This window comes from Penicillium roqueforti (assembly GCF_015533775.1).
Source record: "Penicillium roqueforti strain LCP96 04111 chromosome Unknown scaffold_01, whole genome shotgun sequence".
In the NCBI taxonomy this organism is placed as follows: Eukaryota; Fungi; Ascomycota; class Eurotiomycetes; order Eurotiales; family Aspergillaceae; genus Penicillium; species Penicillium roqueforti.
In genome coordinates this window covers 887,780-915,254 of record NW_024067565.1, presented here as the reverse complement: position 1 = coordinate 915,254, position 27,475 = coordinate 887,780, and the positions used below count along the sequence as shown (strand labels likewise).

The window sequence follows — 27,475 nt, the reverse complement described above, 5'->3', positions numbered from 1 at the left end:
AGAGTATACGTAGTATCCAAGCTTGCCTGGAAAGCATTCAATGAATCATGATAATAAACACAGTACCAACTTGACAGACTTAAGGATCAAGGAACATTTCGCTTGGAAGACATGGGACGTACTTTTATATAGTTACGGTCATAGAATGAGCCTAGCCTATGAGAAATGCAGTCAAACCTACAGGTTTGATGTTCCTAATAAGGAACTGTTTGGATTGTGTCACGGGTGCTTCCTGTGCCCTAGTTTACATAGTTTAATCACTCCTTTCAAACCAGATGATATTGGGATGAAAGACGAGGATTCTTACATGCTGAAGTCTTTCGATCTATATAATCCATCATACTATATTCATACGTTGTATAACATAGAAACCTCTGAGCTATACAACCCCAGAACATAGCTAGCTTCACATAGTTCGCCTTTGTGTCTGTAAAGCACCTCTAATTTATGCAATTCACTCTTATACTAGATATTCGGGTCCCGATATGCCCCCATCCGAATTCCCGTTTGTGGGGATGAATTAGAAGTTGGAATGGTGGAACTTCTGGGGAAAAGTGAACACATAGGTGGGTTTTCATCGCAAGTCTCAAAATCGAGTCCGATTAATAATTTGATGCCCTCCAAGCCTGAAACCCAAGTCTCAGATGATTGCACAATATTCAAATGTTGTAACTGGACTTGGAACGCCATAGATACACCGCCCCCAGATAAGCAGCGGCAAAATAAGCCCCCCGCGTCGATAAACAAGCAAGGGCAGCTCACGACATAGATATCCCTGAGAAGCCCGGGGAGTGAGACGAGCTAATCGCAACGTGAAGACTATGCCACAAACGGTTTGGAATCTTACGATCACCCCCCTCGCCGCACCTGCTCCTATTGAAAAATTGTCTTTGTTTACCAGTTGACATCTTATCAATTGTTAGCACCCAAACGAACAACGTCTTCTCTTCTCTTCCTTCTCTCCCGTGCAGTCCTAGAATCTTGCGACCTGGAAAGATATTGCATAGATCTTATCTAATCGATTCAGATTGATCGGATAGCGACATTCTTTCACCCCAGACAGCCATCCGAGTCCATTTTCAAGCACCGTCACGTACGGCTCAACCCCACACTCCATCCTTGTGATAGGCGACTGCCGGTTGTGAATCTGACATTCCATCATTAGCCTCGATAGCTTCAAGCATAATTCATGTCCATCGTCATCCTCCGGTGACTGGGATAAATCGCCAAAATGCCGCCTCCAATTGATCCGGAAACCATTTACACCAAGCAAGCTTGCATCGGTACGTTTTTCAATTCTTGAGCCTTCAAGGGTCGTTGGATTCATATGTTTGCTAACAGCCTCGTGATTTTACAGGCGGTGGAAGCTTCGGTAAGGTGTTCAAAGGGTAAGTCGGCCTTCTATATCCACATATTGGTTCAACAAACAGCTGACCCAATTCGGACAATTAGTTTGGATAGACGCACTGGAGAATCAGTCGCTATCAAGATCATTGACGTTGAAAATGCCGAGGATGATGTCGACGATATCATCAAGGAGATTGCCATCTTGTCCGAGCTGAAGTCACCATATGTCACCAAGTATCACGGCTCATACTTGAAAGGGTCTAACCTGTGGATCATCATGGAGTTCTGCGCTGGTGGTAGTTGCCACGGTCTACTGCGACCTGGTGTTATCCACGAGGAGTACATTGCCATTATTCTGAGGGAGCTTCTGCGCGGGCTGGACTATCTCCACAGTGACCAGAAGCTACACCGAGATATCAAAGGTACGAAGACCTCAATTGCTCGAAATGGCGACGTGCGACGACTAACACTTCTGATTGCAGCTGCCAACGTTCTTCTCAGCGCGAGTGGTCAAGTTAAATTGGCGGACTTTGGCGTGTCGGGACAACTGTCGGCAACAATGACTAAGAAGAATACCTTTGTAGGTACACCATTTTGGATGGCTCCCGAAGTCATCAAGCAATCTGGATACGATTACAAGGCCGATATTTGGTCCCTGGGTATCACGGCAATTGAACTGGCCTGCGGTGATCCTCCGTACGCCGACATTCACCCGATGAAAGTGCTGTTCTTGATTCCCAAGAACCCGCCCCCCACATTGGTAGGCGATTTTAGTAAGCCGTTCAAGCAATTTGTTGAATTGTGCTTGCGCCGAGACCCTAAGGAGCGACCATCGGCCAAGGAGCTTCTTGAGCATCCGTTTGTGAAGCGCGCCAAAAGAACAACCTACCTGACGGAACTCATTGAGCGGGCAGAACGTTGGCAAATAACTCATCGGGGTCAAGACGACGAGGACGAATATGATGAGTATGATGATAGAGAAGCCGACCAAACCGCAAAAGCCAGAACCCAAGAAAAGGAAGACCTTTGGGATTTTGGGACCGTTCGTCCTGTGGGAAAAACATCTGCACCCCCGTCGCGCTCTGGCACCAATACGCGAACTGAGACAGAAGAGTGGGATCTGTGCGAAGAGACACCCCGACAAGCCGGAACATCCCAACCCCAATCACACGCTCAAGTGTCCCCAGCAAACCCTGCTTTCAATGTTTCTCCCACCAAAACCCCACTTCCTCCCTCTGCTCCATCTTCCCCTCTCAAGCAACGCTCCTCACAGACCGCACTTCCTCCACGCAAGGTCGTGTCTCCAGTGGCCAGCAAACCTGCAGTAGACAATCTTCCCACGAGAGGATTAAACGAACAATACGCACAGGCAGCTACTCACTCCGCCGGCAAATTGGATACTGCTTCTTCAGCCAAACCTAGCTCCGCGGTCAGTAACCAGGGCACTCCTGTTAAGCAATTCTCCAGAATTCCCCCCCACGACCAAAATCGCATCGCATCTGGTCAAATTTTGCACACGCCAGCTCCACTTTCTCGCGCTGTTGCTGATTCTGTGGGACACCAGCCACAGTCTCCACGTATCCCTCAAGTCGCTCTTCCAAGACATACAGAGCCACTGCAACACGCAAAACCAGTTTCCGGACTCAAGTCGAAGCGCGCACCAGCAAACATGGATGACCGTGCTATGCCCCATCGCTCCACCCCTCCCACTCCTACCTCTAGCGACCACAAGCGTTCCACCCGACCTCCCCCTGAGACCGAGCGACCGACCGCCTGTGGAACTGTGATTCTTCCGGCCCTCCGCGCAGCCATGGATCGGCGTCGCAACAATCTCGTCCGTCTCGAACCCGGACGCAATCCTAACGAACCCCCGGCTACCCCAGAAGAAGAGAAGGACTTCGACCGCAGTGTCCGAATCCACCATGGTCTGGAAAAGGTGGCCGAAGACATTGCCCGAGCTTTCAACAGCCTCCAACACTGGGATATGGAAAGACCTGTTGACATGGGCGGTGGTGTTGATACTGTTCTCGACGTGTTCCTCGAAGAGGTCCTCGCCCGGATGCAAGCCCGTACCGACGTGTCATAGACACGTTTGAAATTTGTTTGAGTAAAAATGAGTGTTCTCGATGAAGTTTGTAGGCCCTGGACTTTGCATGCTTTCACTCATCCCATTGCCTTTCTTTGTTTCTTGAGGTCTTGGTCTCTTCTTCTTTCATGTATGTTATGTTATTTGTAGGAGTTAACACTTCTAATGGAACTATCATCTTTGCTTTCGGTTCTCGCTTTGGCTTGTATAACTACCCGCGGACACCGTAGTGTGTTCCAAGGTTGTGCTAAAGTCTCTTTAGAATAAGGTTATTTTAAGTGGGCCACTTTAAATGGGTCTGTGATCACATGGAAGGCATATTGGTAAGGGTATTCCTAGTATAACCTGGGTAGTATACAACATAGTGCTTAAGAGCAAAGAGTGGAAAAATGTGGAGGAAGATTTTGGTCGGTCCTCTAGGCAAGAAGCGACTGAAAATGGCGCACTACCTCTAGGATGGCCGAAACAGCCAATCTGTCTCCGGCGTCGGAATCAAGTAGTTGGTGATGTTGAATTCGTTCACATTAGAGTGATGGCCAGCATCATCTACTGACCCAGTCGGAGGTGCGGGGCCAGCGTCTGTCAACCCATGAATCGACATCGGATTTGGTACAGACCCTGGGATTTCCAAATGAGAAGAGGCAGAAGTAGATAAGTCAGGAGGTCGTGCAGGAGGAACACGAGGAACATTAAAGAAACCAAAAACGTCGAGGTACTCGAGTTCGTTGGGGGCGAAGTTTCGTGCGGGCATTGTCAGGAGTGGTGGCCCGGGCTGGTGGCTCTCACCGATGCCATTGTCGGCGGGTGATTCACGTGGCTGCCGCGAGATCAAAAAGTCCAGGTCGAATGCACAGCGACGCATATCGGCGAGAATCTTGACTGTTGATGGTGTGGATCGTTCTCCGTCTATGGCGATGGATTGCTGATACTCGTTGTACTCGTCCAGGACGCGCTGAAGGATGCTGCTGTATCGCTCGGCGACTCTCCAGTATCTTCCTAGCTGAAATAGGGTATCCACGAAAAACATGATGTCGGGGCTGACGGTATGCGCAATGGTTGAGCCGTGGACGAGGAGTAGGCGTGCTGAGACCCAGAGAGTGAAGGCGAAAGGCGGGCCCATCTTGTCTAGCATGTTGTGCTCTACAACGAATCTTGTCACCGATAGAATGTTTTCGACGGCTAGAAGGCATCGCTGGCTGGCACTATATGAGGGCGTGAAGATTGGAGATCGGGTTGTCGGGTATGCTGCTGAGGAGTGCAGACGAATCACGGCTCTAGATTAATTGCTTCATTAATTTATTAGAACAAAACGATAAAGATGTGACCCACTCACGTTTGGTAGGTTGCATGTAATTGCACCCAATCGTTATGCAGAGCCCGGCCATTCTTGGGCCCACTGAAGAGTCGGGACGAACTTTCGTAAGCATATTCCGCTGGGAGATTGAACTCCCACGATGTGAGGTCACTGTCGAGTTTGCGATAGGTAGCCTGCCATTCCGCGACATCCGACAGAGCTCCGATATCGACGGGCCGTTTCAAAAACAGGTGAATCCGCGAGAGGATACCTAAGATTTCGATATAGAGACCGAAAGACCCAACGTTTTCAGCTTTACTGAGATAGTCTACACGGTCGCTGGAGCATTGGAACCACCGCGTCTCAACTGGCTGGTTCTTCATAAAATAATCGTCCTTGCAAGGAAGTTTGCGGTCGATATCTCTGTCATCCAAGGCGAAATTGAACGCAGTCGCCAGGGTGGAATATCGATCTAGTAGGTAGACCATCCAGAATAAACGACGTCTACTCTCATCTTCAATCCAAGATTCTGGCTCCGAAAGAGTGACAGCTCTCAGAGTATAGATTGAGGGATAGAGGGGGTTGATAAGAGAAGACTTTGATTCCACCGCCAACCCTAGGTGAACTACAGATCGGGTGATCAAGGCAAGGAGCTTCCAACCCGGTGGGCCATTAGAAGACCCAACCAAATCAAGAGCTAGAATCACGAGTGCCTGAAGTGCCCTGACGGAAGAATTTTCCAGGCCATACAGGACGACCTTTTGTTTGGATGAGTCATGATAGCGCTTTCTGTTCTGGTCATTTAGCCTGTTATCAGAGGAAAAACGCAGAGTTGTTGCCACAATTGCATACAGCACCATTCGGTCTGCCTCCTCTAGTGGCGATGGGCCAAAAAAGGTATCCAGAGTTGTTCGTCGGTGGAGGATTGGGCACCAGGAATTGATATGTTCGAAATAGAGATCTACCAAAGCATAGAGCAAATCATATGGTGGCAGATCTAGATCAGGATCAGTAAGAGATTGCTCTTGATTTGAGTATACATTGACGGGGACCTTCAGGGACGATTCGTTTCCTGAATAATCGTGATGTGCGTTTTCGTTATGTACCAACTGGCCAACTGGTGCCGTTGACAAGTCGTGTTGCAGATTATTATGTGAGGTATTCCTCACAGAGCCATCCGATGGACTATTGATAGAGACATCCGCACGGCGTGAGAGTATAGTAGCAGCAGACCCAGGGTCGTTGAAGTAAAGAGCAGTACTAGGACTGGGTCCGTGGACTGCCGACGGTTCGGATGAAGGGCTATATGAGAGATGCCCTGCATGGGCTAATTCGTGACCCATTGAAGGCTGGCTTTGCAGAATATGCATCTCGATAAGCCGAGCTTGCGATTGGATAATACCTTCCAATCGATCTGAGGTACGAGTGAGACATGAGACAGATGACGAGCAGACTGTACAGCAACTTACCAAGCCGTTGCTCTAACTCCTTTCCATAGCCAGCTCTCAGCCCCGGCTTCTTTCGTTCCCTATATTCACATAGCTGGCCATTTCGGGTACACCAGCCACAGCTCGGTTGTACTCGGTCTAGGTTTGTCGATGTTAGAAACAAAATATCCGTTTAGGATGTTTTTACACCATACCGCATTTAACCTTTCGCTGCTTGCACAGTTCACATCTAGGTAGGGTTAGTCGGGGTTACGTTCCATACGAACGAGCCGCCAGGTACGCACGAGACAGTGAGGGGGCGTTTTCGCTTCAAGGCTCTTGTAGAGCCATTGAGTTCAACATGATCATTATCAGAATCCGAAGAATACTCTGCACTCTGATCTCGGGATGGGTCACCGAGTTGCTGATTGGAGGACAGTGTCTCCTGTGCGGGAAACGCAGTGTTCGGCATTTTGATTTAGCGAGATAACAATTCGCCCTATCAGGGACCGAGCATGATGCAAGACCGATTCACGGCAAGCTGTCCGAATAGACTGGAATAGACTCGAATATCTTGGTATATTTTAAAATCAAGGGAGCCTTGCAATGTTCTCCACGATAGTTAGCATCCAACCCGAGGGAAAGGGAAAGAAACCGAAATGGTCGGCTCGTGGAGCCAAGGCCTCAGGCAGAAACCGGGGCACCCCGCATTCTCCGCTTTTGGTGTCCTCTTGGCTCGAGTCTTCGACTTATATCTCTTTGATATTTGAATAGGATCTAGTAAATAATAGCTGATCTTATTTGTAACCGTATCTTCCCATTTTTTATACTGGAAAAGGGGAGTGCGTAAAGAGTTCAACCGAAATCCCTAGTCAAGGAGAGTTGCAAGTCTTACTACCATAGTCACTAGTTTACCATATAGCTATTGCTTAAAACAACCCGTGAGCTCTGTATCTAAATGGGCGTTGGTACTTTTGCCTTCGATCTTATTCATTAGCTTAACCGGGCATTATACAGACATACAACATAAAAGTGGCTCCGAATCCTATACCCTCGCTACGTACATATCAAGCGAATTTCATCCAATTGAATATCGACAGCTACTATCTCTTCATGACACTTACTACCAATATTGTCAGCATACTACTTTAGAAATCCGCCAGCTCCGAGTAGACTGCTTAAGGACCTACAGTCTGTTACAACGACGTCTTAAAACTACGCCCTTGAATGATTTAGATCATCCCGTGAGGCCTATGGCACTCAGGTCAACTACCTACCAATAGCGGCCGCAGCGACATATTTCTAGATCTCCAGATTCTTACAATGATTTTGAAGAGCCATACGGGCTTTGAAGGACGCAAGGCTCGGAGATCAAGCTGTTTTCTGTCGTTGACACAATGGTTAGACGGGAACTTCAAGAAGTAGGACCTCAAGAGCATTTTTATCCACTCCACATAGCCTGACATAAATCAACCAAACATGTGTTGTCACAAAATTGTCCGAGTCGCCGTTTGTCCGTCTCTCGGGTTAGCAATGCCCCGAGCTGGCCTCGGCTTCTGGAATTCGTTGAAATAGACGTGAACCCCCCCGCAATTGTTGGATCTCTGCTTTTCTTTCTTTATCTTTTCGTCTAAACAATTATTGGGTTCTTTCGTTAGACTTGTTCATTTCATACGTCATGGGTTCAACAACGGAATTTCCCCGCATTAAGGAAGTCCGCACCTTCATCATTGATGGTGTTGGCTCTGGCGGTGATTACCACAATGTACGAGCTCTGAGATGTCAATTGTTTTGAAATTTAACATTCTAACTATCAATACAGGTCAAGGGAGGCCACTGGCTGGTCGACAGCAATATCGCTACCCCTATGAGCAAGTGGGCACAATTCCGTGGTTCGCGAACATCATGGGGAATCAATGTTTTAGGATCTTTCTGTGTGGAGATTGAGGCCACTGATGGAACCAAGGGCTTTGCAACTGGTTTCGGAGGCCCGCCTGCATGCTGGCTGACCCAGCAACATTTTAACCGCTTCCTGGTTGGCGCGGGTATGTACACCATCTCACATACATATAACAATGGATCTTTCTGACGAACTATATTTCTAATAGACCCCCGCGACACCAACGACCTCTTTGAGAAGATGTACCGCGCCTCGATGTTCTACGGCCGCAAGGGTCTGCCCGTCGCCGTGATCTCGGTCATTGACCTGGCTCTGTGGGATTTGCAGGGCAAGATCCGCAAAGAGCCCGTCTACAAGCTGATTGGGGGTGCTACTCGAACCCGACTGGACTTTTACTGCACCGGTCCCCAACCTGGCTCCGCAAAGGCTGCCGGGTTCATCGGCGCCAAGGTGGCATTGCCACACGGTCCTGACGAGGGTACTGAGGGCCTTTTGAAGAACGTTGAATACCTGCGTCAGCAGCGCGAGAAAGTTGGTGCCGACTTCCCACTCCGCGTGGACTGCTACATGTCCTTGAACGTCCCCTACACAATCCAGCTAGTCAAGCGCTGCGAGGCTATTGGACTCGATATTGACTGGTGGGAGGAGTGTCTTTCACCCGATGACTTCGACGGCCACGCGCTTCTCAAGCGTGCCCACCCCACTGTCAAGTTTACCACCGGCGAGCACGAGTACTCCCGCTACGGCTTCCGCAAGCTGATTGAGGGCCGCAACGTTGACATCCTCCAGCCCGATGTGATGTGGGTTGGTGGAATGACCGAGCTGCTGAAGGTCGCTGCCATGGCTGCTGCTTACGATCTTCCTGTTGTGCCCCACGCATCTGGTCCCTACTCGTACCACTTTGTCGTCTCCCAGTCCAATAGCCCCTTCCAGGAGTACCTTGCCAACTCTGCCGATGGCCACACTGTCGAGCCTGTGTTTGGTAACCTTTTCTTGAACGAGCCCATTCCTACTAAGGGATATCTTGACGTCTCGATCTTGGACAAGCCCGGGTTTGGTCTGGAGCTCAATCCTGCTGCTCCCCTGATCCCTGCTGCCGCTATCCTTACGCCAGCGCCTCAGAAGTCCCTACGCGCACCCGACAACGAGGAGTTGGCCAATGGCTCTACGTAATATTGATGGTTTGAGGGGTTTCTTCGCTTCTTTTCTTTGTGATATATTTCATGTTTATAAGTTACTTACACACTATACGAGAGCCATGTACATACACATCGGAGTTTAGGATCCTTGAAATCCCATCTCATGTCCCTTCCTATACTTATTATCATTATATTGTACAGGATTTTCTGTGTTTTTCGCGTTGCGATACACAAGCGAGAACGAGCCGAGTTGAACTCTTTCGTTTCATGTCAAAACTCCAAATCTTCCTGTATAAATCGTAACAAGGAAGCTTCCAAGGGCCAAGGGTCGATAATGCTTTCGACACTTGCTAGCTAGTCATTATTCTACTGGAAAGAGGAAATGTACTTCGTAGCCGGATACACTGCGGGGTTTCCCCACACTCGGGGTAACATCACCACGAAATCCCGAGCTCGAGAAATCACGTATTCGGCCCAAGTGAGAATGGGAGAATTGGGAGAGTTGTGAATGATCAATGTCCATTCTCAACATCTTCAATGACTTTCCCACAATTACTAGTTGGCAAAGTCGCCGCCATCACTGGTGGCCTCACAGGCATCGGACGGGTATGATTTCTCATTTGGATTCAGGAAAACAAGAAAAACACACTAACTCAATTACAGGCAATCGCTCTTGATTACATCCGTCACGGAGCCAAAGTCTCCATCAGCCACCTCGGCGGCGCAAAAGAAGACGCGCTGCTAGAAGCACTACGCAAAGACGTGAACGAGATCGAAGCCGAAGCAGCCAAGACCCGCTTCCTCACGGTATCCGGCGACATTTCGCAGCCAGAGACAGGCCAGAACTTTGTCGCAAAAACCGTCGAGGCATTCGGTCGGCTAGATGTATTCGTGAGCAATGCAGGCGTGTGTCGGTTCGCTGAATTCCTAGAGTGAGATTTATCGATTTACAATTCACTCTTCTTCTCCTCTCTAACGACCCCGCTAGACTCGAACCTTCCCTCTTGAACCACACACTCTCCACGAACCTCTCTGGCGCATTCTACGCCACCCAAGCTGCAGCCCGCCAAATGGCACTGGCCCAGTCACCATCGGGCGGGTCCATCATCGGCGTGAGCTCCATCTCCGCTCTGGTCGGCGGTGCCCAGCAGACACATTACACCCCCACCAAGGCCGGCGTGTTGAGTCTTATGCAGTCATGTGCGTGTGCGCTCGGTAAGTACGGCATTCGGTGTAATGCGCTGCTGCCGGGGACTATCCGGACGCAGCTTAATGAGGAGGATATGAAGGACCCTGTTAAGCGGAGTTATATGGAAGGTCGAATTCCGCTGGGCAGACTGGGTCAACCACGGGATTTGGCTGGGCCCGCTGTTTTCTTGGCTTGTGAGGAATTGAGTGGCTATGTGACTGGTGCGCAGCTACTGGTTGATGGTGGGTTATTTGTTAACCTGCAATGAGGATATATATAGTTGTTTATTTTTCTTGGAAGTCCGAGCAAATGGCTTTGCATTTCATATTTTATACCTAGATCTCTATACCATAGGCATGCAAAGCAACAGATCCCCATACACCTCTCTTTTGTTCCCCCGATAATCCTCGCCGTTCCAAGACCTTTTCCACCACACGTCTCCATCGACCCCAAGAGACATCATTCCCACCACCGCCAATATTGCACACCGGCCAATCCGATCCAAACATAACACGATCGGCCCCGAAAGCGTCAAAAATAACATCCGTCCACGGCTGCACACGTTCAACAATTGCCTCGAAATCCGGTTCTGACTCCGCCTGTAGCGGTAGAAGCTCCGAAAAAGCCCCAGAAAGCTTCATATAAGTCCTAGAACTCGCCCTCGCCATCTCAGTCACAAGATCCTTCCACTCAAGGAACTCCGGATGAGAGCGAATATCATCCGACTCCAAACGAAGGTTAGGCTTGCACAAATGGTCTATAGCAGTCAGCAAGAAGAATCCCAACCGAGAAAAAGAAACCTACTAATAACAATCGTAACCCCATCACCCCCCTCCAACCCCCCATAAACCAACCCCATCATCTCAACCGCCTCCCTCAACTGTCCCAACCCACCAGACCTAGCATCAACCCCAAGATCAAAAACAAACCCTTCCCTCCCCAACCACCTCAACCCAGCAACAAACCCGTTCTCCAGCATCATCCCCTCAGCCTTATCCTGCACCAAATACCGAACTCCCCTAACCTTCCCCCAAACCTCCTCCCCAGTGCGGCGGCGGACCTGCTCCATGTACGCGCTCAGCACATCCGGTCCGCCGGGCACAGGCGCCCACGGCACAATCCCCAGACAGAGCGTTTTGTCGTGCGGGACGTGGCCCTCGCCTGGGATTGGTGTGCCGAGGGCTATGCGGGTTAGGAGGGAGACTTCATCCAGGGCGTGTTGCCAGCCGTTGTTGGGTGGCTTGGTTGAGTCGGTGATGGAGGATAGTCGGTCTGTTTCTAGGAATATGAAGCCTCGGAGGGCGGGTGTGGCGTTGGCTTGTGTTACTGCGTGTCGATATTCGTTTACGCTGTGTTGTGTGCCGAGTGGGTTGTTGGTATTGTGCCAGGATAGGGTCTTTAGGTGCGTTTCTGGGAAGAGGTGGATGTGGGAGTCCACGATTGGGATTTGGCTATTTGGTAGCATGGCTTGGGGTTGTTTTGTGTTTCGGTGTTTTGTTTTGTGTTCTTTCTCTTGTTGCGCTTGGCTTGGAATATCCTATCGTGGAAGTCAAGTTGTAGATGCTTGGAAGATATGCGGGGCTGGTTATTCGTACAAAGTACTTTTGCTGTCTGATTCTGGGGTTGTTTTCAAGACGTTCATAGACTAAAGTAATATTTCGGGAGAATGTTAAAATCCAAGTCAATGAGAGCTAAAGCTCGGTGGTTCTTGCCCCGAATCCAGACCAGACTTTAGTGGAGACAGTAATTTCAGGCATAAAGAGATTAGAAGATGAAAACGCTTTTTAGCTATTGAATTCCATGTAAATTCTACAGAACTACACCGTTAGAGTAGTACTATATATAGGACAGAAAGAAATTCATATGCACGAAAAAGGAGGTATACATACACCAAGTGGATAACACCACGAGGGCAAAAAAGGGAATGCATCAGGAAACATAAGGGGCAAAAACACAGCAGCAGTAACATAGGCAAGGTAAAAGGGAGATGAACAATCCCTTCTGCGGTAACATAGCAGAAGGGACAGGGTATGTATGCATGCATGCTTAAGAGGCATGCAGTAAAAGTTCAAGTTCAAAAGGAGAAACAAAAGACAAGAAAAGATAAAGGTAACGTTCCAAATTGTCACTCGCCAAGTCGTCTCCGCCATGATCAGGGAGCAACAAAGATGTGGGTGGAATGTGATGCAATAACGCATGTTTCCTCCCAGCACGATATACTGCTCCCAGTCTGATCTGTACAAGGTTTCCTCCGCATCCACAGATCCTCAGAACTAGTCGTCCATAGGCTTGTCCTCCAGAGTGACTCGGTTGGGTTCACTTTCGGCAATGCTGCTTCGATTGCTCTCTGTGCCACTGGCCCCGACAGCCGAGCCAGTGGGGAAGCTGGACAAGCTACCAAGGCCTGGCTTGCGGCTGGATCGAGCGACAGAAGAGCGGGACATCGAATTGCGCTTCTCAAACTCGGCGGATGTTGCAGCCGGAGTAGGAGTAGGAGTTGGGGAGTCATCGGAGGCTGTGTCCTCGAAAGGAACAGGAGGAGGGCTTGGGGAGCTCGAGTGGGTGCTGCTGCTGGCAACAGCTGAAGAAGGAGACTCGGTATAGGTGCCGTTGGTAATAGTCTCGGCAACTTGGGTGTTCACGGTAGGAGCATCCTCAGGTTCGGCCTGGAGAGCCTTGTTGGGCGGTACATCAAGACTGCCGCGGGTAGATCTGCGATCTGAAGGGCTACTGACGTTGATCGGGAACCGACCTATCTCGGAAGCACCACTCGAGCGGTCACGTCGATGCCGTTGGCGATTGACAGGACTGGTTGCCCGGCTGCGGTTGACAATAGCTCGCTGGCGGGCCTCCGTCGCCGCACGACGATTACTCTCGTCCGTGCTGATGGCCCGTGGACGGTTGGAGGAGGAACTGGTCATTCCGAGCGCACTCGATTGGCGTTTCAGTTCGCCAAATATGGAGTCCTTGTGAGCAAACAGATCACGGATCAGACGGTAGCTGTGGCGCTCGTTCATAGTGAGACTGCTCTCTATGCGAGGGCGGAGAATGCAAGGAGAAAAGGCCTGTGCCAACAAAGTGATGTATTCTTCGTCGGCCGAGGTCAAATCAATCAGGCGCGTGAAATGAGTCATAATGGCATCAAGCGTAGCGATATTGACAAGGCGGAGTTGCCCAAGGGTACTTTGGAGAACCTTGATCCGCCCTTCTTCCGTGGTCTCATGAGCAGTGGTCGAATAAATCGTTTTCACGATCTCGTAAACTTGCGAGGAAACCAATGAGTCTATCCGGGGATTAGCATAAGGATATATCAAGCCACCAAGAGAGCAACGAACCTGGCAATTCAAGAAGGTACAATCTTAGAACGCTTGCAATAACTGGAATTCCGAATTGAGGCAACACCTCGGCATAATCGGCTTTGCTGTTGTTCAAAATTTGACGAAGCTTGTGCGTCGTGCCCAAATCAACTTCGGTCAACCAGATCATTCGTCGTGCTTCATCGCCTTCAAGTTCAGGGTAGCCTGCAAGATTTGTGAGCGTGGTCCAGAATCTGAATGTATGTCATGAATTCCTTACGGTTATCGAGATAGGTCAGAATGGTGGTCACCAGGATTGGAACACGTTTGCGGTCAGCACGGGCTCTAGCTTCAAGGTCGACACCAAAGTTTTGTTCTGGTGGTGTTAAAATTAGTAACTTTTCATCTCTGGGCAATGACCAAGGCTATACCTTCAACGGAACCATAGTAGTTCTCGTATGCTTGGATCTTAGGTACGAATCCACCTGTGCGGTAGTTCTCTAGCAGGTATCTCAAGTCGCCTAGGGGCTGGATTGTTTCCTGGTATAGCATCATATGATCCACTGTGCTCTGCAGGTTGGGAATGACATTGCTGATCGCACCCGAGAAGTCAAGAACCACGGCTTTGATGGCCTTGAGACGGTCTAGCTCGCACTGTTCCATGTATTTGAGCTGGCCAATGACTTCTTCCTCCAGCCGGCAGCGGATCTGGTCAAGCTTACGAACGGCAACCTTGTACCGTTCATCAGCTTCCAAAGCCTCCCTTCGGAGCTTCTCCGAAGGTGTCTCGTTCGGGTAAGGGTTGTTGAGGGGATTCCAGCCAGACAGCATCTCGGAGACAGATGCAATAGGTGAGTCGCTGCCGTTGCCGTCCTCGCTTGACGCCACTGAGGTGACACGCATGAGAGGCTTCTTTTTTTCTGGGATACCGGTGAGTTGGAAAACCTTGGGGCGCCACTGGTAGTTCATCTTGGAGCTATTGGCAAAGACATTGCCCATATTTCCAACCAAGCGGAGAAGACCGTTGTCTACCATATCCTGACCAATTATCTCCACTTGAGTGAGATTCTCAGCCTCCATGTAGGTTTGAATATATTGCGCAATATCCGCGCCCGTGGATACATTCTGATAAGTGCCGATAATGGGAACCTTCGCCTCGCCAAGCTTGATGTTATCAAGCATATGGGTGAGAAGTTTTTTGATGTGGTCTGGTGGGAATATCCGCTCACCCAACTCGATGGGGTCTTCGTCGGGCTCTTCCTCGGCAGGGAGAACGATCTTCGGGGGCACCTTGATCTTGGGACTCGTCTCGGGATCTTGGAAAGCAAGTTTGTTCTCTTCTTCCAGGTCCTCAACCACACGACACTTGTTGAAGTAAGTGCTGCGCAGTTTCCTTACCAGTTCGGCCTGCTTGGTGTGTTCCTTGATGCGGCCCTGGAGCGCGTCATGCGAATACTGAACACGCATTTCGTGTTGGTCGCTCCAACGCCGGAAGGGCGACACGACCAATTCGCGGATATTGTTGGCGATCTTCTGGTGGTTCTTGGAGGCCTCGACCATTTCGGTACGGATTCCTTCGTATGCCTGTAACGAGGATCGCGCGACGTCAGTCTTTCTTCACTCCGGTCTCTATGCGTCTGAAACAAACCTTTCTGACACTGGCACCATCGTCCTTGCCGAATCCCAGCGCCGTCATCTTATCCACGCTCGGGGCAATGTCTCCCATGCGGAGTCCATACTGCTCTTCTGCATCTGAACGCATGGATGCAATGGCCAAAATTTGTTTGTTTTCCACAACTCCCTGCTGCAGCTTCCCGTATAGCACCCCCAAGCCCGAAGCATAGTCGGGGGTCCAGAAAGAGTCCGCGAAACCAGGCATTATGACGGACGGCTAAAAGGCTGATTCAGACCGTCAGGCGGAGACACGTTATGATCGGCGTAAGAAGGGAAAGCGACCCGGCAGCTGACAGCGATGAGTTCGTATGTTCGGAGGAAAACGCGAATCGTAAAAGGGCGGAGTAAGCGCGAAACGGAGAGTCAATCGGAGTCGATGAGGCTCTGAGTTTGCGATATGATCAAGGTCACCGAGGGAGGACCAGTTGACTTGGTTTTGAATTCAATGTCCAGTCTTGACACGGGACGGAGCTGCGCATAGACCGAAACACCAATGACGAAGCAGAGACGATCGCTTTGGAATGCGTGAGAATAGAGTGCGCAGGGTGTTAGGCGCCGATATCGCGGATGAATTCGAAGCTAAAATGAGCGAAAGCCAGGCCAAGCGAATTGCGATGCAAGTCGTCAGGAAGCTGGCAACAAAAACAAAGAAAGACCGAATGGGAACGATGAAGATGGAGATAGAGATGGAGTTTGATGGAGTTCATGGATTTCCAGATCGTAGGGCGTCACATGTGGCTCGTAATATTACGGGGATTTGCGTACATCTCAGACCATTACCGCCTAACAAGCGTCCTTTTGGCTGACAACCCGACCTCTCCCCACCGTCTTTGCATCCACTTTGGGCTATTTTTGGGTTGAAAATTACGCCGGGGTGGTAATTTGCTGCAAATCTTTAAATTTGGCTGTTTTTTTCATGCTGAGAGAAAAAAAAGGGGGAGGGGGAGGAGTGTCTTGTCTATTTTTTGTTTACAATTGAATTGCGCATTGACTTTGCATTGTGGCTGTGAGCCGGGTAGGCTAATAATAACTATACATTCAATCAAAATGTATTAGAAAATACAGATGTATAGCCCTGGAGTGCAATAGTACTATGTATAACTACCCTACCCCTATGTTGTCAGCCTTGTTATGCCCAGATGCCTGACTTGACTACTGAGTCTAAACGCTTCCCCACAGATATGCCAAGCCTGGAGGCTCGAGATTATAGTACGTGCTATGGAGTACGGAGTAGTGTCTTGGAAATTGTTAAAAATAGGGTATGCCCTTTGGAATGTATGAACGTTTCGTATGATATTCATAGCGCAATTATGGTATCGTAAAGATGTAGTACATAAGGGGGGATGTCGAAAGAAAAAAAAGATAAAACATCCGCTTAACAGAAGAACTTGTAAACCTTCTTCCACTTGGGCCATTCTTTTTGCTCGGCCAATTCCTGCTCAACCAAATGCTGGACATCAAGATCGCGACGACCGGTGTCCAAATCCACCTCTAAGGATTTCACAAACTTGCACCTGTAATAGATCTTGTAACCGACGTAAGAAACCAGAACCACGGGAGCGGCCAAGTAGACGGAGAAGAAATTGTAGGCAATCTCCTGAGATGTCATTTCTCCGTAACCAATGGGGGCGAAACCAACCCAGAACTGGGCAATCAGCACGAGAATGTTGAAGGTAAGACCGACCCACGAGCCAATGACACCGGGCTGGGAACGGAATGCAAGCTCATCCAAGGTGTGGCCCTGTTTCTTCCACGCGCGACGGAAGAGGATGTGGGAAGCACAGATGGAACCCCAGGTGAAGATAGATGACAGACCCGAGATGGCCATCATCCATTCGAAGGCAGTCGTCTGCACATCGGAGGCGGCGAGGTAGCAGAGCAGACCCAAGGCAGACGCAATAATAATGGCAGGTAGAGGACGACCCTTGCGGTCGATGTAGGCGAGGAACTTGGGGGCTTGGCCTTGCTCGGCAAGGGCAGCAAGAGTACGCGAGGAACCGTAAACGGAGGAGTTACCGACAGAGAGGACCGCAATCATGATCACAACGTTCATGATGGAAGGCAGAGCCTTGATTCCTGCGTTCTCAATGGCAATGACGAAAGGAGAGGCCTTGGCGTCGGCGGAGGAGGAACCGCTGATCAGTTTCGGGTCGTCGTATCTCACCAGAAGGCCGACGAGGGTAAGGGAAACCACGTAGAAGAGAGCAATACGCCAGAAGACCTGCTTAACGGCAGTCGGGAGGGACTTGCGAGGATTGGCGGTCTCGGCGGCGGCAAGACCAACAAGTTCGGTTCCAGCGAAGGCGAAAGCAGCATTGACGAAGACACTGCAGAGACCCTTGAAACCGTTCCTGAATGCACCTGGGTCGTACCAGTACCTGGCACCAATGTATCCACCTTCGGGTCCACCACCGCAGTTGAGGATGATTCCTAGGATACTAATAGTCAAGTCAGTTAGACGTTCAAGTTTCGCCAAACAGCAATGTAGCTTACATGAAACCAAGCACGGCAACGACCTTGATGATGGAGAAGACGAATTCGGCTTCACCATATCCTCGTACACCGAACATGTTGATTGAGACAATCACAACCCAGAAGATGGTTACCCAGGCAGCGTTTGAAACACCTGGGCTCCAATAATCGACTGTGATGGAAGCAGCGACAATCTCCAAGGGTAGGACAATGAGCCACTGAAGAGCGTAATTCCAGCCCATAGCGAAACCCCAAGCAGGATCCATGAAACGAGTCGAATAGTGGGCGAAAGAACCGGCAACGGGGAAAAGAACAGCCATTTCGCCCAAGGCGTGAACTGTACAGTAAAGCATGCATCCGATCAAAATATAAGCGATCAGTACTGAGGCTGGACCACCGACGGCCAAAACAGATCCGGAACCAACGAAAAGACCAGTACCTACATAGTAAATGTAATTAGCGAGACCGAATAGGATGGAGACGAATCAGCGCAGAACATACCGATAGAACCACCGATGGCAATCATCTGCAGATGACGACCCTTCAAGTGTCGCTGCAGTGGTGAGTGGGCAGTGTTATGGGCGGCGGCAGCCTCGACATCCATGGCAGTGCCATCAGCTCCAGGAGTACCGAGGACAGTGTGGTTGGGGTCTCTCTTGAAGCTGTCAATGATTCGTTGGCCCATGCCTCCTCGCGTTGGAGATGAGTCGCCATAGGATGGGGGAGCATCCGATCCAGTCTGGACGGTGTGCTCCTCAAACTTCTTCTCATCCATGGTGAGAATGTGAAATTTTTCTCTTCTGGAGTGGGTATTTTTCAGGACAGAAATAAGTATCTGTTCGCTGAAGCCGAAGGTTCTGTGGGAGTTAAGGTCAATGAACCGACACAGAGGTGAAACAAGTAGAGGGTTGGCCGTTTGGGAGGGGGGGGAGGGTATAAATACAACCAGTCCGATTTCAGATAAAAGCGATGGAATTATTTTTACGTTCCATATAATCAAATCGAATCAAATTAAATCAAAAGCACCTAAATCTATCTGCTTTCATGCGCTTAGACCATCTAGAGTTCCGCACTAACAGCATTTAATCTTCTGATAACCTTGGCATGCTCTGGGTCCCGAGTCCGCGACTAGGCAATTTATCTTTTTAATTAAGATTTATGATGCATTTGTACTCCTTACTCAGTGTTCTGCGAGGCTATGAGTTACACACGATCCTGATCATGATTCATACATATGCAGTGAGATACCCTTGCAAGGCTGCAAACGGTCAAGTTCAAGTTCCTAAGATAAGCCCGCTTGATCCTGAGGTGGAAGCTCCATACCTAGTGTTTCACCCGACTATCTTATTGTTTTAGAGCAAAAAGGTAAAAAAGGTAAAAGCGAAATAGTAATTATTGCAGGTGGAACCCCGGTAGCGCCACTACTTATCTATCTCTCGCGTGATTTAGACTGTCATAACGGGACGGGAGGATCTACCTCATGGATGTCTAATATCTACACCTCCCTAGCTTGACTATCGCCATGACCTGACTCGTAGTACATGACTACTGAATCCATGCAGTCATACTAACAACCCTTGAACGACTTCATCTGGTTAATATTCTGTAGGTGGACAGGGAAAAGCCAAGCTTCTGGAGCCCGAAAGAGGCAACTCCCCAGATCCACTAAGCCCCATCTGTCAGTCTCTCCGCACTCTACCCGTGGACGATAGTCGATCGTTGCCCAATCAGAGAAACCTCGGGAGATAAGAGCACACCTGGGCACATCCCTTTCCCCCGGACCTCCACCGGGGCAACCTTTGAACCTTGGAACGAGTCCTCCATAGTGTCCGCGAGTTCCAAGGTTTCCGCTTCTCGTCCTTCTAGAAGACCTTTATCTCGCAGAACCGACATTCTAAGTTTGGAACGAGATAACCTTACTTGGGAAGAAACATACTCACACTACTGTGCTGACCAGTGGACGGCAGGGGAATTCCTCTCGTCGTTCATCCCTTGCCTATGGGAAGGCTTCCCGACGGACCCCGTTCCTGTGGCATGCGCTATGGGCTACAGGGATATGCGTGCAATGCCATATGGACGAGGAATTCGCCCCACTGAGGCTTGTTCGCAAACTTGCCTCAATTGAGTTTTCCTGCCCGTCGCCTCGGTATAGCCTCTTGGCCTGTGTGTGTGTGTTGTATGTGCGCAGAAAGGCAGACGATTGATTGCGGACATTTGAAACCGCCTCGGTCGGGTTCGCTACTAGAGACTGGCATGAGCTCTGGTGGGGATGAGGGATGGCGCCACGAGACCCTGTAGGCAAACTCTATGCGTCGGCGTTTTCGACGCGAAGGTTTTTACGTGGCTGTGGCGGTTTGTGATATGCATGGAAGCACGGGAGAAGCCTCCCAAAAAGCCAAGAGTGTGTGCTAGGAGGTTCATTATACAACATAGACTTAATGATTGGCCTGGTGTCGGCGTGTTCAGCAAGACCCTCGTATTATCACTGGCCAATTTTCACAACACCTTGATCAGGATGCCCTAGGTCCGCCAATAGACTTTTGTGGCCCATCCGCTGGATTCGGACATGTCCGTCCAGGAAACATTAATCACATTAATCATTAATCATGGCTAACGCAAGATCTCAAGGTGTTCACAATCGTGTGACTGTAAACTCGAGAGAAGCTCATTGTGGCCAAATTGAAATGTGTAAACGGGCCCACCAGTCTTATCTTGCATGTCCGCATTGCGGGTCAAGCGCATCACCATTTTCTGAGATAGGGAATTTTACGACTTCCAAGGTTTGGTCCATGCAACGCGGTCAGACCATAAGGGGGGGCGAGAAAAAGGCGCACCGTCTTCGGCCTGAGCTGGATTGAGTCTATGCTTGACTATCAGCCACCCAAGCCTTTCCGAGCTGATGGCGCGCAGTAGCTGATTTTACTGGCCACGCTCCCGCAACAAGACAGCCACAGTAGCATCGGGCAGGATTGATGACTAGTTATTTGTGTTCCGGTGACTACAACATAGATGATAGAGCCAAGTCTGACTGTTGAAAGGTCAGCGGCTGCGCCCGGGTTATGGTACAACATTGCCTACATAGGTAGGTGCTCATGTGGAATCGGTTAAATCTACACTCCCCCTTAGACACACCTGGCCACGCGTGGACCTTTCTAAGGCTGTTCGTCAAGTTCCAAGGTTGAGCAACAGAAGTCACGGGTAATACCCCGCAAAATGTCTATATTATCCTCGGAGTACTCCGAACATTTCACACTTGAGGTTATTCAAGCCGACGAAATTCCCCATAAATAAGTCCAGCCCGGGCCAAACAGCACGCAATGCGCATTGGGATTTTCGCCACCGCCACGGAATGGACAAAGACACAATATACATCCAATATTGTACTCCATACATTTGTTCTAATATTCCTTCTCGGCATCTTCATATTTCCCGACAGCCAAGTCGGAAGTTCCCATTCAAGTCCATGAGGCGCTCGGTATCCAATAGTTTAGACCCAGCTCAAAAACCGTCATGTTGAACATGACCAGAATAAACAGGCCTTGTCGTAAATACGAAGTCAACATTAGGTGCATATAAAATGCGGGGATGACAATCTGTTAGGTAACAGTTTCCACATAACTTGTTGACTAGTCAACTTTGGAGTCTGGGGAAAGACAGCACAATGAAACAGCACCGAGATCTTCAGAATGATAGAATTTGGGGTATTGAAGGTGAATACTCAACGAATATCCATGATTATCCGCAGACGGCTGATACTGCACCTGCAGCCCCCTGACATCCCGTGTGCACCGCGACCCCTTTTCCTGTCCCTGGCCAAGTGCCACTTTTCCAAGGTCCTGGCAGCTTATTTACTTTAGATTGGCCATTGAAAGATCACATCACGTACGGCGTGTATTATCGTGAGTCAGAGCTGACTCTCGAAAGTGAGCTCTACGGCATGGCACTACTATTCGGCCAGTCTACAACATGTCTGGATCTACCGAATAGGCAGGTCTATAATATATATTATTCATTGAATAATGTACTCTAAATGATCACATCCTAATCACCTGCTCGTTAAGGTTCTCCATCATTAATTTCCACTTAACAGCAGTCAACTGACTACAACATAGCCATCGAACACGTTAAATGTGGAGTAGTCAAAACAATTGCGTCTCTACATCCACCATGATATCCACCAAAGAATTGTCCGATCAGCACGCGGCAAACGGCCTTTACTCGTATCGATGAGATGCTTCCAATATTGTTAATAGCCGGAGCGCGCGGCGCCCGAGGTTAGCCGTCGATACCCTGGTCTCGGGTAGAGACGACTTCTGATTGGCGAGCTTATCTTAGACCGCCGGCTGCCGGCTGCCGCTGACTACCGCTGACTGTCCCGAGGTCTTTTGTGGGCTACAGAGTAGTTCCTGCATACTCCATACTTGCTTTCGTATATCATTGGAGGTTGCAGCTGGACCCTCTCGCCGGAAGACGCCTAGGCTGTGACTAGCCATAATAACGAATATGCTTTTAGGCGAAGAACACATTCTCTTGGTGTTGACAACAGCTTATTCCTGTCTTACTTCAATACTGAGCCACATGCTACTGGGGTGAGATAAAATCACGCTTGAAATGGAGCTTCATTCATTCAACGACTTTGTTCTATCTCGTTGGATTCGGTATCATTAATACACAAAGTTTTATTTTCGTCACGGCAAAAACTGGGTATCTCGAGCTCATGAGCTTGCCGCGGGGCCTTCACCACCGGGAATCAACTGGTGGAAGAGTTAGTATAGCATCCAGATGGCCTTCGGGTGAATTTAACCTACCATGCAGATATTGTTCCCATTCAACAAGAGCTTAGGGAGCTTGATTTGAGCACCGGTGTAGTCGCTGAGAGGAGGTTAGTCCAGAGCACAATCATCAGAATGACCTGTCGAGAATTTCGCGGAAATTTGCAAATCGCACTGCGCAGAGACGTAGGAGCCAAGGCAGCACAGCCACAGAAGGGAAAAAGGTAGCTTGAATCTAAAAATCGAAAAGCCAAGCCACTTACAACTCTGTCACATCTTCCATAACCATGTCTAAATCGAAATTAGTGCCTGGTGAGATCGTCACTTCTTATGCAGGGATACTCACTGACGTAGTCGTCGAATCCGAGCAAAGTGCCGGAGAACTCTTCATAAGCATTAGAACAGTTTCGTGCTCAACCATTAAATTTTTAGCTGACCTTTGTCACCCTTCATGACAACCCAAATCCGGGAGCCAACACACTTATCAATGAGCTCTATCAGATCAGTTAGCGGGGTCATGGCTTTCTTGGGTCATTAGGCACGGACCAAGGGGAAGTAGCTGAGAAGCCATGATGTTGGGAGACAGAAAATGAATGTGCTCGTAATTATTTTCTTAGAAAGCGTCTTGATTTAAAACAAAGGTGATCGAGCATTCCGCGTGGGCAAGATCGATATAGAAAAGGACGTGATCGTTTGTCGCTCGGCACCTTTGATAATCCGACCCGAGAGACTAATCCAAATATGGTTTAGAGGAAACTCTGAAAGTTGATTTGCGCGCTCAGAGCTCCGCAACATGAAGTACTACATATCCTGACCCTCACTCGATTTTCTAGCCGCACTTTCGTTTGAGTTACCACTGGTTGTCAATCAATTCGACTTTATTCAATTGCTTTGTGGGGCTCCAGGCTGGTCCACTATGCTTGTCACACATTATGCCAATGCGGCCGAATCTTTTAGCAAGTCGGAAGACCCAGTCTTCGATTGCAAAACATAGCAGTCACATCGATGGATCCAGATCCTATGGGTCACTGCGATTAGGACTTTTCGAGCGTCAGCAGTAAGCACACTTTATTTCCTTTTCAGCTTTGATGGCTATTTTTCTGACTAAACTACAGTGCTTGCGCTCGATCTGTCCCGAGGCTCCGACATGTGTCTTTACCGAATACAAGCTCCTCGTACGCCCCGCCCACGGCCTCTCAATCCAAGCGGAACTTCTGCAATACCACTCGCAAAGAAGGCATATGGGATGACGATGATGAAGTTCCAGAGCCAAAGCCCGTATCAAAACCGGTACAACGAATTCCAGGCCGGTCTGCTTTTGTGCGCCCTGTCCAACATCGAGACTTAGGCAGCTTGATCCGATCGAGAGCAGAGGGGAAATCCCGAGTCTCTCAACGTCTGCACATTGAGAAGGAGCTTAATTCGCTGCCTTCTTATCAGGAATTGGTTGGGAGTTATATCCAGCTGAAGTACAAACGTGCCGATGATCTTCTTGATGAATCTATCAAGGCCATACTAGCCTATGAGGCTGAATATGGAGCTCTCGAATCAACATTTCAAAATCGAATCAATGATGTGGTCTCACGGATAACGAAACAGGTTCTCCATGCTGAAAAGACCACCCAAGAATGTGCGACTGAACTGGAAAGCCTGTCAAGTACCATCACCGCGAGAATTGTAAGGATGGTCTCAGACAACACGAATTTAGTTCTGCAAGCAGAAAAGATCACTCAAAAATATGTCGCCGAAGTGATAGAGCTTTCATCTTCCATAATGGGATTGGAACGACTACAGGCTGCTGTCGCGGAAGCAGAGAAGACGGGTCGAATGATTGATCATGGTTTCTGCTGTATTGTTTTTGGTAGAACTCCAGAATGGGAAAGCGAACTGGCAATGTCCGCCCAGAAGATCCATAGTTGGCAGAAGTGTCTTCAAACGTCTCAAAAGACACTCCTTGCACCTCTGGTTCACCTTTCCGAGCTGTCCATCCATCGATTGAAAAATTATCTCGACAAGGATTTCCTACGACCCCGGAATACCGCAAGAAAACAAATTGATAGAATTCTTCATCAAAGCAATCTGATTCAGAAGAACTACGTGGAGTTACGACTGAAGAGCGATAACACACGAATTTTTCCTATCAGGGACCTTTGCTCGTCCCTTCAAGCACGCTCGAACCTTCGCGCAACCGATAAATGGGTGTTTGGCCAGTACAAAGAAATCCTTGAGCATAGTTATCTCGAAATTAGTAAATGTGCGCATCACCACCGTGCATATTGGCTCAGGAGGCAGATGGCTTCGCATCCACTTCGACACAGTGAACTATGGAATTTGAGGGATTTCATGACGGCAGTTTCGTCCGCACGTTCTCCTGAAGCTACTGACAGGCGGGTCTTGCTTGCACTTGCGCTGGGTGCCCCGAAGGACTCCCCGGAGGCTCGGTACTTAGACGAAAGTCCACTCCTGATATCCAACAAGATCTACCTCGAATACAACCAGCTTTGGAGGCCAAAACCGCCACGCAGCCCTAAGCTACATATCTACTGGCGACAATTGGATGTAATAGCGCCACTGCTCATGACTGAAGTTGTCACATGGGGAATTCAAAATGAAGTTTGGTACCTTTACCACAGCCTGAGAGGTGATAGTGGGGAATTGTGGACTAGGGTCTCTGGGCAGACTCGGTTTTCCACTGTTTCAAAAATAGCCGACTGGTGTATAGAATTCCAGAAACATCGCAGCGCTCTTCGACAGATGGTGTCTGAATACATACATCTAAACTGGCTGCGTCTTCGATCGGAATCATTGCTACGCTCAATGAAACAACGTGTCTATCTTGCTGGAAAGTTTCAAGTGCTCAACCCACTGAGTCAGGATACCCGTGCCTTCAAGAAATGGACCGATCGCATGGGCCAGCTCGCTTGTGGGGCTTATATTCCCTTGATGGCCAGCCGACTAACGCGGCCGGAGTGGGAGCTCATCCACGACGAGATTGAGCGCAACATTGGCGTAAACTCCCAAATATTAGAGCTAGGTTCTTCCACAATGGAGGCCAGACGTAGGGAACGAGAGGAATCCGAATCTGCCAAGGCCGCTTTCATCGAATTATCTCAAAGCCGTCTCGAAAGATATATCAAAGGGCCATCGTTGAGCCATATCGAGTCTCCGCCTACGAATCAGGGCAATCAAACGTCCGGTCCAGTTGTGATACCCAAGGAAAGTTCCTTGAAATGGAGAACGCAGGTGAGGAGGGGAATCGAACAAGAGGGTGCAGCCGAGTCAGCTGCTGACCAAGGCAGTCAAGGGGAGAGCCGCCTTGAACACGGAGTGCCTCCTGATCTGTCGACAATAAAGACTGAGGGCCAAACAACAGAGGATGATCTTGAATACAAACCACTGCCAATTGATGCGCCTACCGGTCAGGACGGTCAGGTCATCTACAAGTCATCACCTAAACCCCGGAAGAGAAAATTTAGGAGTCTCGACGCGCATGAGTTCAATCCGTTCCTAGTCAATGCGCCTACCGATCAGGACGGTCAGGACGGCCAGGACAGTCAGGTCATTTACAAGTCATCACCCAAATCCCGGAAGAGAAACTTTAGGAGCCTCGACGCGCATGAGTCCAACCCGTTCCTGGTCAATGCGGCTTCTAGCCGAGTTCTTCCCAAGCCACGGCCTATGCCTCCGAAGAGTAAAGACGTGAGCCTCAGCACGGAGCCACGTCTTGATGACCTCCGTCCGCCAGGTCCAAGAGAAACCAGCACTCACTTCCCAGGCACAAGGACACGTAACAGACTACGACCAATGATGTTTCCGAAGAAAACATTCGCTAAACCAGAACCAAACGATGGGAGAAAGTATAGCACGGGTGCAATTTTCCACCAAGCACAGCTTCGACAAAGCAGTGGTGCCAGTGATACTTCCCTGGTTGAACGGCCACTTGAAACCCATTTGTCCTCGGTCCGGGATCCCACGAACGGATCAGGATCTGCTGAACAAAATGATTCCACGGCTGAGCCAATTCCATCTTCAGACATTGGTTCCAGTGCCAGCAATCTTACGACGCCCCAGTTCTGGACCCATAATTCACAACAAAGCCCCGATGGCCGAAAACTCATCGTGCATTATTGCCGGACCCTTCAAAGCACCGAAGAAGCCGTGCAACACTTCCTCGGGAGCAAAGTCATTGGATTCGACATGGAATGGAAGGCTCAAGCCTCAGGCTTCGACAGCATTCAGAGCAATGTCTCGGTGATCCAAATAGCAAACGAGGAACGTATCGCCATCTTTCAGGTTGCACTCTTCAAGCCTGCACGTTCTCTGGAGGACCTAGTTTCTCCGTCATTGAGACGCCTCGTTGAATCTCCCGACGTCATTAAAGTGGGTGTTTCGATCAAGGCAGACTGCACACGGCTGCGCAAGTATCTCGGCATTGATGCCAAAGCCACCTTCGAGCTCAGTCATTTGTACAAGTTGATCAAATACGGCAAAGACAATCCTAAGTTGGTGAACAAGAGAGGCGTCAATCTCAGCGAGCAAGTAAACGAGCATTTCGGTCTCCCTCTCGAGAAAAGTGACGATGTGCGCTGCGGTGATTGGACTCGGAATTTGAGTTATCGTCAAGTTCAATGTGAGTACTTCGATTTGCACAATCTCTCTCCTTGGATGCTAATCTTGTTTTCTTCTTTAGATGCTGCTACCGATCCGTACGCCTGCGTTCGTCTGTTCCATATCATGGAAGCGAAAAGACAAGCCATGGACCCAATGCCACCTCGTCCCGCATTCGCTGAACTCAACCAACCCATTGTTCTTCCACTTGGACTAGCGGTCAACGGCGAAGAGGACCCACTGATTTGACCATGTATATATGCATACTGAG

General features: G+C 49.3%; 9 protein-coding genes across 9 annotated transcripts; 4 read left to right on the top strand and 5 right to left on the bottom strand.

The window, feature by feature from the left end:
• Positions 1 to 1,231: 1,231 nt before the first annotated feature.
• LCP9604111_749 (putative Ste20-like serine/threonine protein kinase) lies at positions 1,232 to 3,433 on the top strand (the record flags this gene model as incomplete). The annotated part of the gene is made up of 4 exons (XM_039071206.1): positions 1,232 to 1,283; positions 1,358 to 1,388; positions 1,453 to 1,769; positions 1,830 to 3,433. 4 exons carry the CDS (start codon positions 1,232 to 1,234, stop codon positions 3,431 to 3,433), a joined length of 2,004 nt encoding a protein of 667 aa, XP_038933297.1.
• A 451-nt stretch (positions 3,434 to 3,884) lies between these two features.
• Positions 3,885 to 6,626, bottom strand: LCP9604111_747 (putative C6 transcription factor; the record flags this gene model as incomplete). The annotated part of the gene is made up of 6 exons (XM_039071194.1): positions 3,885 to 4,707; positions 4,767 to 5,516; positions 5,580 to 6,141; positions 6,197 to 6,313; positions 6,370 to 6,404; positions 6,460 to 6,626. The coding sequence occupies 6 exons, from the start codon at positions 6,624 to 6,626 to the stop codon at positions 3,885 to 3,887; spliced, it is 2,454 nt and encodes an 817-aa protein (XP_038933295.1).
• Positions 6,627 to 7,832: 1,206 nt separating this feature from the next.
• Positions 7,833 to 9,227, top strand: LCP9604111_746 (L-rhamnonate dehydratase; the record flags this gene model as incomplete). Its single annotated transcript, XM_039071183.1, has 3 exons — positions 7,833 to 7,919; positions 7,977 to 8,199; positions 8,263 to 9,227. 3 exons carry the CDS (start codon positions 7,833 to 7,835, stop codon positions 9,225 to 9,227), a joined length of 1,275 nt encoding a protein of 424 aa, XP_038933294.1.
• A 503-nt stretch (positions 9,228 to 9,730) lies between these two features.
• LCP9604111_745 (SDR family NAD(P)-dependent oxidoreductase) lies at positions 9,731 to 10,650 on the top strand (the record flags this gene model as incomplete). The annotated part of the gene is made up of 3 exons (XM_039071172.1): positions 9,731 to 9,799; positions 9,857 to 10,125; positions 10,182 to 10,650. 3 exons carry the CDS (start codon positions 9,731 to 9,733, stop codon positions 10,648 to 10,650), a joined length of 807 nt encoding a protein of 268 aa, XP_038933293.1.
• A 67-nt stretch (positions 10,651 to 10,717) lies between these two features.
• LCP9604111_744 (uncharacterized protein) lies at positions 10,718 to 11,847 on the bottom strand (the record flags this gene model as incomplete). Its single annotated transcript, XM_039071161.1, has 2 exons — positions 10,718 to 11,139; positions 11,187 to 11,847. The coding sequence occupies 2 exons, from the start codon at positions 11,845 to 11,847 to the stop codon at positions 10,718 to 10,720; spliced, it is 1,083 nt and encodes a 360-aa protein (XP_038933292.1).
• An 808-nt stretch (positions 11,848 to 12,655) lies between these two features.
• On the bottom strand, positions 12,656 to 15,557 carry LCP9604111_743 (GTPase-activating protein RGD2; the record flags this gene model as incomplete). The annotated part of the gene is made up of 5 exons (XM_039071150.1): positions 12,656 to 13,665; positions 13,718 to 13,903; positions 13,959 to 14,054; positions 14,110 to 15,262; positions 15,327 to 15,557. 5 exons carry the CDS (start codon positions 15,555 to 15,557, stop codon positions 12,656 to 12,658), a joined length of 2,676 nt encoding a protein of 891 aa, XP_038933291.1.
• A 1,170-nt stretch (positions 15,558 to 16,727) lies between these two features.
• On the bottom strand, positions 16,728 to 18,599 carry LCP9604111_742 (amino acid permease GAP1; the record flags this gene model as incomplete). Its single annotated transcript, XM_039071139.1, has 3 exons — positions 16,728 to 17,790; positions 17,846 to 18,263; positions 18,326 to 18,599. The coding sequence occupies 3 exons, from the start codon at positions 18,597 to 18,599 to the stop codon at positions 16,728 to 16,730; spliced, it is 1,755 nt and encodes a 584-aa protein (XP_038933290.1).
• Positions 18,600 to 22,539: 3,940 nt separating this feature from the next.
• LCP9604111_741 (RNA-binding protein LSM5) lies at positions 22,540 to 23,167 on the bottom strand (the record flags this gene model as incomplete). The annotated part of the gene is made up of 6 exons (XM_039071128.1): positions 22,540 to 22,578; positions 22,633 to 22,696; positions 22,860 to 22,887; positions 22,943 to 22,981; positions 23,034 to 23,090; positions 23,143 to 23,167. The coding sequence occupies 6 exons, from the start codon at positions 23,165 to 23,167 to the stop codon at positions 22,540 to 22,542; spliced, it is 252 nt and encodes an 83-aa protein (XP_038933289.1).
• A 361-nt stretch (positions 23,168 to 23,528) lies between these two features.
• Positions 23,529 to 27,453, top strand: LCP9604111_740 (uncharacterized protein; the record flags this gene model as incomplete). Its single annotated transcript, XM_039071117.1, has 3 exons — positions 23,529 to 23,653; positions 23,712 to 27,226; positions 27,287 to 27,453. 3 exons carry the CDS (start codon positions 23,529 to 23,531, stop codon positions 27,451 to 27,453), a joined length of 3,807 nt encoding a protein of 1,268 aa, XP_038933288.1.
• Between the last annotated feature and the right edge of the window lie 22 nt (positions 27,454 to 27,475).